This window comes from Peromyscus maniculatus, chromosome 3, assembly GCF_049852395.1.
Source record: "Peromyscus maniculatus bairdii isolate BWxNUB_F1_BW_parent chromosome 3, HU_Pman_BW_mat_3.1, whole genome shotgun sequence".
Classification (NCBI taxonomy): domain Eukaryota; kingdom Metazoa; phylum Chordata; class Mammalia; order Rodentia; family Cricetidae; genus Peromyscus; species Peromyscus maniculatus.
Window position 1 is genome coordinate 151485532 of NC_134854.1, and position 16344 is coordinate 151501875.

The 16344-nt window shown below is 44.2% G+C and overlaps 1 protein-coding gene and 1 long non-coding RNA gene across 4 annotated transcripts in view; one reads left to right on the forward strand and one right to left on the reverse strand.

Annotated features, from left to right (window-relative positions):
- LOC102914220 (C-type lectin domain family 2 member D11-like) overlaps positions 1-359 on the reverse strand; it is a 99812-nt gene extending 99453 nt beyond the window's left edge. Inside the window, exon 1 of one of the 2 annotated variants that reach the window (XM_076566026.1) lies at positions 224-351. In XM_076566026.1, coding sequence (XP_076422141.1) covers positions 224-290 — 67 coding nt within the window. In that variant the 5' untranslated portion in view covers positions 291-351. Of the gene's footprint in view, positions 1-223 lie in introns of both variants that reach the window. The other variant, XM_076566027.1, reaches the window with a different exon arrangement.
- Positions 346-14249, forward strand: LOC143272130 (uncharacterized). Of its 2 annotated transcripts, XR_013049566.1 has the most exons (4): positions 346-468; positions 11948-12054; positions 12309-12402; positions 13669-14249. It is a non-coding gene; the product is annotated as an uncharacterized LOC143272130 (long non-coding RNA). The 2 variants fall into 2 exon arrangements; XR_013049565.1 differs by having other exon boundaries at positions 11948-12402.
- Positions 14250-16344: the final 2095 nt, after the last annotated feature.

The window sequence follows — 16344 nt, forward strand, 5'->3', positions numbered from 1 at the left end:
CTCTTTTGTCTTGTGCGAGAACTATTTAAGTATTATATGCTCCAATGGAATAACTAATGTAACAACCTCTTAGCTAAATTCCTGTCTGCGTTTTCTGGTTCTGCAGCGAACCACTGTGACAGGCTTGAGGTTCAGCTCCTCTGCCCTCCCCGGTCCGGTCCCGTCCCTGGCGAAGCACCTCTCCGCTCGCATAGTGCGGTTCAAATATGCATTAAATACATACCCTCCTTCAGGCGGTCTGTGGTACTGAGCATGCCCACAGAAGCCTCTGCAGTCTCTGCAGTACACATCTCGGAGCCTAGACACTGTTCCAGCCACAGGAAGACAGAAACTTAGCAGCTGAGAGGAAGAAATACCGTTCAGAGGACGGTTGGCCCCGCCTGGGTGCTATTGCAGTTCGCTCCTCCTTCTGAATTACCAGTCCTTCCGTGTGCTATCCACACAGCCAGGCAGTGATCTTTTGGATAGGTGAGAGCCCCATGTTGCTACCAGTCTGAGTTTTGAGACTATCGCTTAAGAAGGGGCACCAGGGCCAGGTCAGAAGATTCTGTGTACTAAGGATCCAGAGACTGAATCTCTAGGAGACAGAGTCGGGACTGAGAGAGCTGAAGTGAACACACTTCTCGCCTCTCTGGGAATAAGAGACGTTTATTCTGAAGCCAATTATGAGAGACCAGGACCCAGGACCATGGATTCAGGCTGTCTCATACGACAGGCTCCAATCTGGAGATGTTTTTGTTGGTGGTGTGGGGACAGATACCTCCCACTGCCACCCTCAGCAGTGAAAGAAATGCCTCTAGAGCAGGGGTTCTCAACCTTTTTAATGCTGCGTCCTTTTAACACAGTTGTTCATGCTGTGGTGACCCCCAACCATAAAATTATTTCATTGCTACTGTAATTTTGTTATTGTTATGAATCAGAATGCAAATATTGATATGCAGGATATGTGCACGCCCCTGAAATGGCCGTTCGACCCCCCAAAGGGGTCACAACCCACAGGTTGAGAATCTCTGCTCTAGATTTTCAGGGATCTTTGACTCAAGCCAAACCTAGGTTCATAGCTTTGATGCCAAAAAGAATTTCAGGACCAGACAGTTTATGAAGCAGAGCTGGATTTTTTCTAAGATTTATTTGTATTATATTTAATTATATATATGTGAGTGGGACTGGCTATGGGTCTGTGCCTGTGAGTGCAGGTGCCTCCAGGGGTCAGAAGAGGGTGTCACAGTGCTCCAGAGATGGAATCGCAGGCTTGAAGAGTTTGGATTTAGAATGCAGATACCCCAAAATGTAGCAACGGAATATCATCATCCTCAAGAATAAGAAATTTAGCATTATTTTTATCATTTAGAAACATATGCCAAGGAAATTGTAAACATCTCAGAAAAATTTTAAAATAAAAATATGTGTTGCCGGGCGGTGGTGGCGCACGCCTTTAATCCCAGCACTCGGGAGGCAGAGGCAGGCGGATCTTTGTGAGTTCGAGGCCAGCCTGGGCTACCAAGTGAGTTCCAGGAAAGGCGCAAAGCTACACAGAGAAACCCTGTCTCGAAAAACCCAAAAAAAAAAAAAAAAAAAAAAAAAAAATATGTGGGTGATGGGTATGGTAGTACATGACGCTGATCCTATAACTGGGGGGTCTATGACAGGTGGATCTCTATGAGTTTACGGCTAGCCTGGTCTACATAGGGAGCTCCAGGCCAGCCAAGGTTAAGTTAAAAAAATACTAAAAATTTAATATATTAATTATATAAAATATAATATATAATCAATACAGTAGTGTAGAATATTAAATATAAATGTATACTATCAAAATATGAGTTAATAGAAATGCCTTCAGAGAGGTTTTGAACACAGTTATTTGGGGTACTCAACTGTAGTTGGAGATGAGTGTCACCCAGATTTTCTGATGTCCAAATATATTGCAGGATATTTGTTTACACTGTGTGAAAATGTGTCTGTGTTTTGCCTCACCTGCCTAAGGCACCTGAACAGCCAATAGCTAGGTGGGAGAGAATAGTCAGGATTTCTGGGGAGAGAGAGGAACGCTGAGAGCAAGAAAGGAAGAGATGCCAGCGAGATGAGGAGGGAGTTGGACACACAGAATGGTGAAGAGGTAAAAAGCCACGTGGTAGAATGAAGATTGATAGAAATGGGTTAAGTTGTAAGACCCAGACTTTCATAATTAATAATAAGTCTCTATGTCATTATTGGGAGCTGGTGGTTCCAAAAGGAAGTCTGACAAGAAAGTCTGTTCACAAGCAGTTATTTCCTCAGATGTCAGCACAAGTTTGAGGTACAAAACAAGAACATAAGAGGTTATCTCCTGAGGTTTTAGAGCACAGGAGGTATTAAAAGTAACCCGACACCATCTTTTCCTCTAGGCTGAAGGCAGTCTTTGATTGGTGTCTTTAACTAATGAAGTTGCCTGGTTTTGGTCCTCCTTCATTTCTTCATCTTCAGGAACTCATGATGGAAAGACTCTGTAACCAATTTGAATCTTTAGTCATAATTCTTGTCCTTTTGGCTGTGAATCTAGCCATTCACGGACAAGTCATTTCTCCAACCCTTAGCTCTAAGGGGGTCGCAAGGTAGGTGCCATTGTAATGAGCAAACAGATGATGGAGGAATGGGAGACAGAGAAACGGAATGATTCATGTGCTGTGGAAAGAGGCAGATCTGCAGAAGTGAAGGTGGTGAGGAACGAGGACCCAAGGGGGTCCAGCCCCTCCATAGTCCCCTCCCAGGGTCCGGGAAGAATCTGCAACCAGCTGATAATTAATTGTAGCGGTAACGCCCGCGTCACCGCTAACCGTTCACCACGTCTGAGCGAAGGGCTGCGGATTAAAAAATAGAGACAAAAGACAGCGAGTCATTCGTACGTTTGGATGTCGAATGCCGTTTATTGAAAGAGGGAAGAAACCTTAAATACGTACAGGCTTACAGCACAAATGGAGGAACCCCCGGAGGGCAGAAGTTCGCTGTCAATGGTCTACATTCCAGACTCAATGTTAGTTAATGCCCAAAATGCAGGATACACAACAAGGAACTTCCCTCAAGCATTCAGAAGGGTGGATACCGGCAGGGAATCCGAATAGGGAGGACACAAGGAACTTCCCTTAAGCATTCAGAAGGGTGGATACCGGCAGGGAATCCGAATAGGGAGGAATTCTGATCAAGGTCAAGCAAGCAAGGCCGCAGCCACTCCCAGTCGGGGGCCAGGGCCCATGGCGCCCACAGTTCCCCCCTTTTTATTAAATGAGCTTCTGACTTAGGTTGCGTGGGACCAGCAGACCACCTTACCCATCATAGAGACACTTGCCCAGGCCACACAAATGCTCTGTCTTAGGTTGGTGGCAGCCGCCCAAGCATTACCCGTCTCTGAATACTCATTATCATACAGACTCAACCATGTGAGCTGTAGAGTGACTGCTGCCAAAGATCTCAAAGTGGCACTGGGCTTGCAATCTGTGCGACACAGAAAAGACCAACAGAAGTCCGAACCCACCCATAGCCAAGAGGCTAAAGGCAATTGAACCATTCCCTTCTTAAACGAGCCTTACTGTAAATAGGAGTCCTTGTAAGGTGGTATCCCATAAGCAAATGGAACTTGAGTTTTAATAATTTTTTACAACTTACAAAGCCAATTATAATGTATAAAAGTGGAATTAAATTTGTCATGCCCAATAAGAAGAAAGATTAACTAACTGTGGTAGCTACTTTTGCTGCCAGGGTCTCCATTGTGCTAGCTGTAGTAACAAATTATGAAATAGCAATCCCAGAAACAATAGCAGCAGTGACCACCACTGCTATAACAGCAACAACGGCAACAGCGATGTCAGAGTCCCTTCTGGAGCATGTGAGCATCATCTGTGTCTAGCTGCCACGGTCCACTGGCATGGACATGGCTCCAGGAACACGAACCACCAAGGCCCATTTTTCTTGATCCCAGCACTACTTAGGCTGGCAGGTCTGCAAGAGAACAACTGAGAAACATAAAGAAAACAGAAAACAAAAACAGCAAACAAGGAGTAGAACTAATGGCCTCAATAATGGCCACATTCAGGCTCACAAATTTTGAGGTATCTTCAAAAAAGGCTAGATGAATTTCAGGAGGCAAATAAATGTTGCACAGAGCCATTCCTGAAAAGTAGGTACTGCACCATCTTGAGGGGGGTTGCAAAATGCGAAAAAGGCTTAGCTGGTATGCTACTGTTTACAACTGAAGTTCATTGACCTTCAGAGTTATCCTTAATCTCTAAGGTGTGGTACATTCTCAATGTTTTTTGAAAAAAGTTACCATACATTACCTTCTGAGGAATCCAACCACATGGCTACAGTTCCTAGGCTTAGAATAATGTTTGCCAAGGCTGGCCGTATTGGGCTCTCAATCCCCATCGGCATCAGAAGGGGAGAGTTTTTTACGAAGGCCCAATAGGTCTCTGCCATGTTGGGATTCAGCAGCAGCCACAGGGCGCACACAGCGTTCAGGAATCCAAAGAGGAACTTCATTGTCCTGTGGAAAGACACAAACAGATCCCCGGGCCCACACCAACACCGGATTGGGTTCCCTCCAAGTGCCAGTAGAAAGAACTTTCCATCGCACCAGAGGATGATTTGCAACAGGAGCCCTCCAGTGCTTATCTGCAGCAGATACTCCAGCAGAATCAACGGATAAAAAATTTAAAATATATAAAACAAGGGAAAGAATAGAATGTGGAGAGGAAAGATGAGCCCCTAACTCCCCCTTTTTTACTTTAGCAATATAAGTTTTTAAGGTACGATGGCAGCGTTCTACTATAGCCTGCCCTTGAGGATTATAAGGAATACCAGTCTTATTAACAATAGAAAAATCTTGGCAGAATTTTGAAAATCCCGTACTACTGTAGGCGGGACCATTATCAGTTTTTATGCATTTTGGCACTCCCATGTAAGCAAAAGCATGAAAACAATGATTTTTTACATCCTTAACCTTTTCCCCTGAATGGACAGAAGCAAAAATTAGAGAAGAATATGTATCAATAGACACATGGACATATTGTAATTTTCCAAAGGAAGGCACGTGTGTGACGTCCATCTGCCACACATGATTAGGTAAAAGTCCTCGAGGATTGACTCCCAAATGAGGAACAGGTAAAAATTCCACACAAATAGGGCATGATTTAACTATCTGGATGGCTTGTTCCCGGGTTATGCCTGTATGATAACGGAGAGATCCAGCATTAAGATGATAACGCTGATGCAACTGAGTAGCCTTATCAAAGGCAGAACAGACTAATGTGACAGCCATACGAGTAATGGCGTCAGCCCTCTGATTACCTTTACTTAGAGGTCCAGGCAATTGAGTATGAGCTCTAATATGGCCCACATAAAGGTTATGTGAGCGAGACCATATAAGTCCTTGCACTTGCAATAAGTATTCATGAATGGAAGAAATGGATGGTATGTAGGCTGTTGTTTCCAAAGGCATAATGGCATGTGCCACATATTGACTATCAGTATAAATATTTACACTCTCATCAGAAAACATCTGTAAAGCAAGCAACAGTGCCTGTACCTCTGCCACCTGGGCAGAAGTGCCCTGGACTTTTATTCTCTTTACTATGTTACCAGAAACCACCACAGCAAAACCACGTGAAGTGCCATCAGTAAATACCACACGGGCCTGAGGAATAGGAGTCATTTGTACTATCTTGGGAAATATAACAGGATGCAATTTAAAAAATTGACACACATCATTGGAGGGGTAGTGAGTATCAAACTGACCCTGCATGGGGCATGTCAATATGGCCCAATCATTATCATTAGCTTGCAACCATGCTACTTGAGACTGGGTGTATGGGGTCACCACAATATCTGGCTCGTTACCAAAAGTTTGAACACTGATCTTGATTCCTTTAAATATAATCTGAGCGACAGCCTGTGGATAAGGAGTGATGATTTTTGCTGGAGAAGCTGGGGAATGTACCCATAAAATAGGACCTGTTTGCCAAAACACTCCAGTAGGTGAATGAGTAAAACAAAATATCAAATACAATAAGGGAGAATTAAGATCTATATACTGTACGTGAGCCTGTTCCAGGGCCTCTTGCACACGTTGTAGGGCTACACGTCCTTCAGCTGTTAATTTACAGGGAGATGAAGGGTCAGGGTCGCCCTTTAAGACATCATACAAGGCGCGAAGCTGACCTGTTGGAATTTTTAAAGTGGGCCGAAGCCATTGAATATCTCCCAGAAAGGTTTGGAAATCATTAAGTGTGCGTAGCTGATCCATACGCAGAGTAATCTTTTGTGGGCGTATGCCCGTGCATAACAATTCATGACCTAAATAATGATAGGGAAAAGATACCTGTACCTTTTCTGGGGCTATCTGTAAATTAGCCAAGCTAAGAACCTCTTGTAAATAAGAAAAGGCATCAAAAACAAGTTTTTTATCTTTAGCAGCCATTAATATATCATCCATATAGAGAATTATATAAACACCTGGAAAAGCTTTTCGAACTGGAGCTAGGGCCAAAGACACATAAATTTGACATATAGTAGGGCTATTGGCCATTCCTTGAGGCAATACCACCCACTGATCTCTGATAAGGTTCCTTAAGATTTTCTGAAGGAACACTGAAAGCAAAGCGAGGACTGTCCTCGGGATGCAAAGGAATGGTGAAGAAACAATCCCTCAAGTCAACCACAATTAAATGCCAATGCTTAGGAATTGCCACAGGGGCAGGCAAGCCAGGCTGTGTTGCTCCCATGAGAAGCATGGTTTTATTTACAGCTCTAAGATCCTGTAACAGCCTCCATTTTCCTGATTTCTTTTTAATAACAAATATAGGTGAGTTCCAAGGTGAAGTGGAAGGAATGATATGTCCAGCATCTAACTGCTCCTTAACCAATGCATACGCAGCCTCCAATTTTTCCTTAGCAAGGGGCCACTGCTCCACCCATACAGGGTCATCACTCTTCCAAGTGATTTTTATCGGTTGTATTATTGAAGGCTGCTGTGCAGTGACCCCTATGGAAAAGATCCTAATCCTCTAGTATCGCCAGGACCCCTAGTGACACAGTTTTTGTCTGCCGCAGGGAGCGGGTCTCCTTGCAACATTTTTCCTAAGCCTTTGCCCGGGCAGTAGCCCTGACTCTTTAGCATCTGTTGTACAGGCTGTGTAGTAAGCACCGCTCCCATGCCATCCAACACATCCCGTCCCCACAAGTTCACTGGAATGTCAGGTAGCACAAATGGTTGAAAAGTTCCTGCATGACCTTCCTCATCCTTCCAATTTAAAAGTAGCCTGCTCTGTAATGGCGTCTGAGCTGTGCCGATACCTTTTGGTTAGAGGTAGAATTTTTTAAGGGGCCAATTGGGATCTCAGGATTCTTGTGAAATTATAGATATATCTAGCACCAGAATCCAATAATCTTTCAATCTCAATCCCATATAATTTTATTTTTAATTTAGGCTGTTTATCATTGATAACTGTTTGTTAAAACACCTTTATCCCTGTACTTCCAAAGCCTCCAGTTCTATATATCGGTGCCATTTTGAATTTAAAATATGAAAGCAATAATAATTGAGCAATTCTATCACCAGCTTCTGTTTCCATGGTCCTTATTACATATGCCAATTATAAAAGCATTAAATACAATCTCTATAGGATTTGAAAAGGTAAACTTTAGGTAATACTCTTGAGTATTTTTATAAAATCTTAAAAAGATTCTTTTTTATAGATTTCAAGTAACACATTAGCACAAATAGCCAATTATTAACAATGTGGACCAAACAATTTACCTGTATTTTATTTACTGGAAAAATAATTTTGTAACCTCTTTATCAGTAAGAGATTATCATTTATGGGTTTATCTTAGCAACATTATTTAATAAGCTGATAACCCAATTCATTTTAGGTGTTATATTTTTATAGAACTAAACCAAGAATTTTTAGAAAGCAACTTAAATTGCAGAGCCAAATTTTCAGTAATGATCAACAGACAAGAGCACATCTAATATATAGTTTAAAATTATGAATTTTGTTTCTCTAGTTTATCTACCATGAAAATCCAAACATTTATCCAAACATTCATCAAGACAACCAAAAGAACAGAACATCCTCTTTTCAAACAGCATTGACTTAGCATTCGATGTCCTGACCGAAACCATTTTTCACCAGAAGTTAGGCCCGGTTTAAAATTTTTAGTGCTAGTTCCTTCTAGGCCTCTGCTCACTTGGCGAGAGCTGAGGCTGTAGCTTAGCTTTGCTCTGCCCACTGCTCAGGCTCTATTGCCAGCGCCTGCCTGGGCCGCACTCCATCACGGCCCTTCCTCCCACCGGCGTGTACCTGTGTATCTGTCCGCCCGCTGCTTCAGGCTATCTCATGCACACCTTTGTCCACCACAGCCGCTGGGCGCGCCCCGCACACACAAACTCATGTTTAAACTTTCTACTCCCATGAAGGGACTATCTAATAACGAGTTATTTCCACCATAAGGGAAAAACAGAAAAACATTTCCCACGAAGGGATCCTAAATATTGAATTATTCCCACTCTGAGGGAAAAATAAAAAACATTTGAACCCAAATTAAGCAAACAGACAGCAAAACTTTAAGCTCTGGGCTCTCTTGCTGTTCAGGCAGCAGCAGAGGCCTACCTGTCGATTCTTTGTAATTCAGATGCTGCCGCTCTGCACTGGCGGGAAGAAAGAGCTCAGAGTTTCAGCTATCCTGAAAACTCTACAACTGGAAAAAATCCTTACATCCTCCATTACCACTGGGAAGAGGCTTCTCTCTTTCCTTCTTCCTTCCTCTACAGGGCCCAAATCTTTAGGCCTAGTTTCAAAAATTTTTCCCCTTTTTACCGGGAAAATCCTTTTTTCTTGATTAAAATTTTTTCTCCCTTTTCTAACGGGAAACTTCCTTTCCTTCCCTCCTCTCTATTGGGAAGATTTCCTTTTTCATTTAAAATCTTTAGCTGTCTTGCCCTTTCTTAATTTTGGTGCCTTCCTGCTTCGACAGTCCATTTAACTGACTGTGAGCTAATTGCACCCATATCAATCCACTCTTACCTGTAAAATGCCGGCCGGCCTTCCAAGAGTGTCCGTCAGCTGGTCCTTTCTTTCTCAGATCTTGGTGGGACCTCCATTTGTAGCGGTAACACCCGCGTCACCGCTAACCGTTCACCACGTCTGAGCGAAGGGCTGCGGATTAAAAAATAGAGACAAAAGACAGCGAGTCATTCGTACGTTTGGATGTCGAATGCCGTTTATTGAAAGAGGGAAGAAACCTTAAATACGTACAGGCTTACAGCACAAATGGAGGAACCCCCGGAGGGCAGAAGTTCGCTGTCAATGGTCTACATTCCAGACTCAATGTTAGTTAATGCCCAAAATGCAGGATACACAACAAGGAACTTCCCTCAAGCATTCAGAAGGGTGGATACCGGCAGGGAATCCGAATAGGGAGGACACAAGGAACTTCCCTTAAGCATTCAGAAGGGTGGATACCGGCAGGGAATCCGAATAGGGAGGAATTCTGATCAAGGTCAAGCAAGCAAGGCCGCAGCCACTCCCAGTCGGGGGCCAGGGCCCATGGCGCCGACAATTAATCTTTGGGGATAGGAAATGAATCTACACACACGAAACTCTTTAGTCTACACACTTTATTCTTCTGAGTCAGTTCTCTCTCTACATAGCTTCTATTCTGCTCTCATGTCTAGCTTCCTTCTTGCCTGATTTCTCTCTACATTTATCTGTGGTCCCCTCTAAGTTCCATCTTAATTCCTTCATCTAGTTCTTCCCCATGTAGGTTCTCATCCATCTAGTTCCTTCCCATCTCAGCTCCTCTCCCATCTCCTTCTTTCTCACCTTGTTCTTCCCCATCTGGCTCTTCCTCATCTTTCATCTTGTTCCTCTAGTACTCTCTTCTAGCCCTTCAATCTAGTTCTTCCCCATCTAAGTTCTCTTTTTGCTTCTCTCTCTTCTCCTCTGGTCTCCTTATTCTCTTTGTTCTCCTCAAGTCTCCCCAAGAATCCAGTTATAAACCCAAGCAATAGCAATCCTCTGGCAGGTGACCAGGCTTGAATTCTTACGGGGTCATAAAGGCAAGTAAGAATTTTCCTCAGGTGGTGACCACCAGGCTTTCTTTTACAACCTAAAATGGGAGTGGTAAAAGAGGAGGTCTACTGAGTGCTAATGACCGGTTAGTATGTCAAAAAGGGGATCTATGTCCTCAGTCTGCATTCCTAGAAGTGGTTAGGTAAGAAGTTAGGGGTCTAATAGTAAGGTTGTATAAGAAAGGAGGGTCTTACCCTATAAGAAATAACGCTATCCGCCTTACCTAGGAGACAGGTGTTGTTTCATTTGGTCTTGGGTGCCTGATAGACATTTTAGATAAATACACTGTTAGGAGTTCTTGGAAGCACACAAGAAAATCATTTTAGGAACCAGCTAATATATATGTTATATATATATATATATATATATATATATATATATATATATATATCCAGAACCATGCTGTCATCAGAGGACCTGACGGCATCCAGGCCTGAGCTACTGTCAAAGGCCATGTCTGGGTCCATGGCCCTACAGTAGCCAGGGTCTGTGTTGATGTTCACAACTTCAGTAACCACTGAATGCCTAGGGTCTAGTCACCCACCTGGTGCCATGCTGGTGTCTGAGAGCCATGCTGATCTGAGTAGCATGTACTACCACTGAGGCCATGCCCTGGATATGACTGAGGACCATGTCTGAGTTTGTGGCTCTACCACAGCCAGGATCTGTGTTGATGTTCACGGCTTCTGTTAATACGAAGGCCATGCAAATACGTGGGGTCTGGGCAGTTACCTGAGGCCAGTGGAGGGTCTGAGGGTCACGCTGGAGCTTGGGGCCATATAGATCTGAGTTGCCTGCGTTGACACCTAAGGCCATGGTGACATCCCAGCCTAGGACCATCTAGGTCTGTAGCCCTACTGCAGCCAGGGTCTGTGTTGATGTCCGTGGCTCCTGATACCACTGAAGGCCATGCCAACTTCAGGGGTCTGGGCTGCCACCTGGGCCCGTATTGGTGTCTGGGGACCATGCTGCCACAGGGGCCATGCTTATCTGAGTGGCCTGGGATGCTACTTGGTGCCATGGTGACATCTGAGCCTGAGCTGTTGTTGGGGACCATGTCTGGGTCTGTGGTCTAACCAAAGCCAGAGTCTGTTTTGATGTCCATGGCCCAAGTTTCCACCAAAGGCCACACAGATGCCCAGGGTCTAGGCTGCCATCTGTGGCTGTGCTGGTGTCTGAGGACTGTGCCACCACCAAAGTCGTGCCTATCACCCAGGGTCATGGTGTCATCCAGGCCAGGGCTGTTGCCAAGGGATACGTCTGGGTTTGTGATCCTGCTGCAAATGGAGTCTTTATTGATGTCCATGATCCATGTGACCACAGTGAGTAATAGGAACCATACATGTTGAAATCTGAGGGCCATGCTGAGCCGGTCCCTCCCTTCACTGGCCCTAGGGTAGCTGGCCCTGCACCTTTCTGTACACTACAGTAGGGGCGCTGACCCAGCTCCTCATGGGAGAGCTGGCCCCTACACTTTGAAGAGTGGCCCCACTCCTCACCAAGGGTGTGGGAGAGCTGGCCCTGATGTTGTGGGTATAGGAGAGCTGGCTCTGTCCCCTGCCTGAGGGGGGAAGTGGTCCTAGAAGCCCAGACTGACCAGCTCAGCTACTACCCAGACCCACATCCTGGGCCTTGGGTTGGCTCACCCTAACATCTACCCCATCTATTTCTTGCTGGATTGCATGAAGAAGGGACTGGTCCTGCGGAGAGATTGCCTCAGGATCTCCATGAATCAGGGTATCAATAGCAGGAAATCTGAAAGGAATTTTTGTGATGGTCCAGTGATGATGGAGTGCTAGAGGCCTTGAACCAGACCAATGACTCATTGCAATGAACTTTTGCAGGTGTGGCTGACTGGACAAATGGGTAGAACGCCTGACTTACCACAGCTCCCAATGCCACTTGAACAAATGAAGAGGTGTTGGAGAGATGGGAAAGATGGAGGAGCAAGGTGGGTTTTTGTTGTTGTTCGTTTGCTTTGTTTTGGTTTTAATTCATTTTGGGAAGGTTTTTTTTTTTTTTTTCAGGGGAGGGATGCTGCAGTGGTGAGGGATAGATATGGAGGGACAGAGAGGTGATTGGGATTGGGGTGCATGATGTGAAATCCCCAAGGAATCAATAAATAATTGTTATAAAAAGTATAAGTACATAACATCTCAAGATCTTTTTATTTAGGTTTATTTATTCTTATTTTGTATATATGAGTGTTTTACCTGCATGTGGGCACCACATGCATGCCTGATGCCTGAGGAGACCAGAAGAGGTGTTGGAGGGCCCCAAACTGGAGTTACTGGCAGTTGTGATTTGACACGTGGGGGTGGGGATAGAACCTTGGTCTACTGCAAGAACCACAAGTGCTCTTAACCACTGAGCTGTCTCTCCAGGCCTGTACATAAATTTTAGAAGTAATATTGAAGGAGCAGTAGTTAGATATATTTCAAATAGGCAAACAGATAGGAAAAGGAGCCATAACTAAGTAATAAGAAGGTCACCTTCCAAGATCACAGCTTCTTCCTCATCCTTTTGACCTGATACAAAAGCCTGGCAGCTTAAAATAAAGGCCTGGAAGGTTTTTAATCTGGGCAGTAGCTTATCTCGATCTCCATAAACCCACCTAACAACTTCAAATGCTGATGCCTCTCCCTGCCTCACTCTGTCCACCCACTTCTGCCTCTCATCTTTCTCCCCCTTCTATTCCCCCCTCTGTCCTTCTTTCTCCCCCTTTCTATTTCTTTCCCTCTCTCCCTTCTCCTTCCTCCCTGATCCCCCTGCCTTCCACTCCCTCTCTCTTCCAACATCCAGACCATAAATTCCTGCTGGAACAGGGCCAGTGTCCTTGGCGCCATCTGGAGATTGACTTTCTGTTTACTGGTTTACTTTGTGTTTAGTTTCTCTTCAGAGCTCTGACTTAGAAATGAAACTGTTAACAAAAGCAGACCTTACTAAGGCCCCAAGGACTTTCAACCCTCCCCTCGCTGGAGGCCTCTTTCTATAACCTGTGAACTCTGAGCCAGAGATAATAGACCTCTTCCGGCATCAGAGTGTAGCCTCTCCCAGTGATAATAAGGACAGATTGTGCCTGGCCAGGGATGATAAGGACAGAATGTAGCCTGGTGCAGGGATGAGAACAGACTGAACTCTAGCCCAGGGATAAGGACCTCTGGTCCTCCTCTTATCCCAGGCCTCCAGCAGTTCTGGGAGTCAGGAAGCCCAGGACAGGCATAGGCAGAGCCAGACTCCTGGCCTGGGTTAGGGAGACATACCACTGGAAGCCCAGGGATGCTTAGGCAGTGAGGCTAGTTGTGTGGAAAACTGGACACCAGTGCTTGTCCATCTTTCCAGACCCACAGAAGTCACATTGCCAGGAATCAGACTGGCTCAGGTTCATAACATAGTCAATATTTATTCCTAAACTGAGCATGTGTGCTTCTCACTATAGGATGTTGACCTTAGGGAAATGGATCTGGGAAGGACAGCAAATGTAAAAAGTCTCAGTACTTTCCTCTCAGTTTTCCTGTGATGCTGGAACTACTCTTAAATTCTGCTTTTTTTTTTTTTTTTAAAGGCATGAAAACTTTGTGTGATATCGAAATTGCTGGAATTTTAGGTCTCCAGGCACGTCAGAGGTTCTATTCTTGAGCAGGAGTTTTCCATTAAAGGGCCTCGACAGTGGTGGTGGTACACACATTTAATCCCAGCACTTGGGAGGCAGAGCCAGGTGGATCTCTGTGAGTTCGAGGCCAGCCTGGGCTACAGAGTGAGTTCCAGGACAGGCACCAAAACTTCACAGAGAAACCCTGTCTTGAAAAACAAGCAAACAAACAAAGAGCCAACTTTATTCCTTGAAAAACATATTTTATTGTACAATAAATAATTATATCTAATAGCCATATTCACCTATTTGAAACATTGGCGAGTTATCCATTGGCCCATTAAAAATTAGTTTACTTACTACTGATGGGGGCCACATCCACGCCACAGCATATGTCAGAGGTCATGTGGTCACAGGAGCCAGTTCTCTACTGCTTCCTTAGGTTCCTGGGATCGAGGTCAGGTGGTTAGGCTTATGTGGCAAAAGCTTTAAAGCCCCGAACCATCTCCCTTGCCCATCTCTTTTTTAAAAAATAAAATGGTAACTCAGTTATATTTTCTGCCTTGGTTACAGTTACAGAAGAAAACTGCCCACTCTTTATTTAATATACGCAAATACAGTAGCGAGTGTTTCTTTATGATTTATTAGGAACGTTCATCTTCCGACCACAAATTACTTTTTTGGAACTAGGACTTTCTGGGCTGGAGAGATGGTGGCTCAGCAGTTAGGAGAATTTACCAGAGTTCTATCACCAGGCCCCACACTGGGTAACTCATGACTGCCTATAACATCAGTCCCAGAGGATCTGTTACCATGCACACATGCACATAAATCTGAAAGAAAGAAAGAAAGAAAGAAAGAAAGAAAGAAAGGAAGGAAGGAAGGAAGGAAGGAAGGAAGGAAGGAAGGAAGGAAGGAAGGAAGGAAGGAAGGAAGGAAATAGGACTCCCCCCAAACTCCCCATTCAGCCAGAGTCCTGGAGTTCTGAGGGGTTAGGGTTTTGCTTGGTTGGTTTTGTTTTGAGGCAGCCTCGGGATTTGAAACAGACCAACTGCTTCATCCAGCCAAGGACTTTTCGTGCTCTTTGTGTTTCGTTTCTCTGAAGAGCTTGTGGCAAAAGAGAAATAAAAGTATAAGCAATGAGGAATCTGGATCTCTAACTAATTCTAAATACCCTTCCAAAAATGGGAAGGAGTGGTTGAGGCTGAGAGCAACATTAGAGGATTTTTTTCCTGTTTTTTTTTTTTCCCTTCCTCTTTGAAATTCCAAAGGATAAGAGTCCGCAGTTAGACTGCATCACCCTGCATGCTGACTTTGCTTCACTAGGAAGCAACAGCCAGACCCTGCCTATTATCTGTAATCAGGGGCAGGGCAGGGGGAGAAAGAAAGAAAAAAGAAAAAGAAATAATAAAGTACCTAGCACAGGTTGACCCATCCTGGAACCATGTTCAATATCTTGTCCTCTGTAGGTAAGGATAAAGACATGTAACTTCCTTAATTATTATTTTTTTTTTTTTAGACAGGTTCTCTCACTGAATCTAGAGCTCACAGGTTAAGCTAGGCTAATTGGCCAGCAAATCCCAAGGGTCCACCGGTCTCTGCTGTAGCGGTAACGCCCGCATTACCAATACCCGTTTACCATGTCGGAGCGAAGGGCTGCGGATTAAAAATAGAGACAAGAGACAGTGAGTCATTCGCCATGACTGAATGCCGAATGCCATTTATTGAAAGAGGGAAGAAACCTTAAATACAGGCTTACAACACAAATGGAGGAACCCCCGGAGGGCAGAAGTTCGCTGCCAATGGTCTACATTCCAGACCCAATGTTCTACATTCTTTTATCTAAGTTGTTAACGCCCAATATGCAGGATACACAAACAAGGAACTTTCCTTAAGCATTCAGAAGGGTGGATACCGGCAGGGAATCTGAATAGGGAGGACATCTGATCAAGGTCAGCAAGCAAGGCGGCAGCCACTCATAGTCGGGGGCCAGGGCCCATGGGGCCCACACTCTGCCTTCCTGGGACTGAGTTTCCAAGCTCATGTCACCAGGCCCAGCTTTCTTATGTCAGTTCTGAAGAATGTGATTCATGGCCTCACACTTATGTGGCAAGCACTTCAATGATGGGGCCATCTCCCCAGGCCCTGAAGATGATGTTTAGGAAAAACATACAGAATATGTTCATTGCCTTTTGAATGAAATAGTTGTGCACAAAAGCCATTAGAAACTGTTTCAAGAACGGCCACATATCCCCTTTTTTGTTTAAAATAAAAAAAGTTATGCCGGGCGGTGGTGGCGCACGCCTTTAACCCCAGCACTTGGGAGGCAGAGTCAGGCGGATCTCTATGAGTTCGAGGCCAGCCTGGGCTACCAAGTGAGTTCCAGGAAAGGCGCAAAGCTACATAGAGAAACCCTGTCTCGAAAAACCAAAAAAATAAATAAATAAATAAATAAAAAATAAAAAAATAAAAAAGTTATAACAGATAAAAGAATATATATACCATATTTCCCCTTTTTTGTTTAAAATTAAAAAAAGTTATATTATATACAAGAATATATATACCATATATACAGTCAAGAATTACATTAACAATGTCTAGTCCATTCACAATTGACAGATTTAGACAAAAAACTCCATTATATCATTA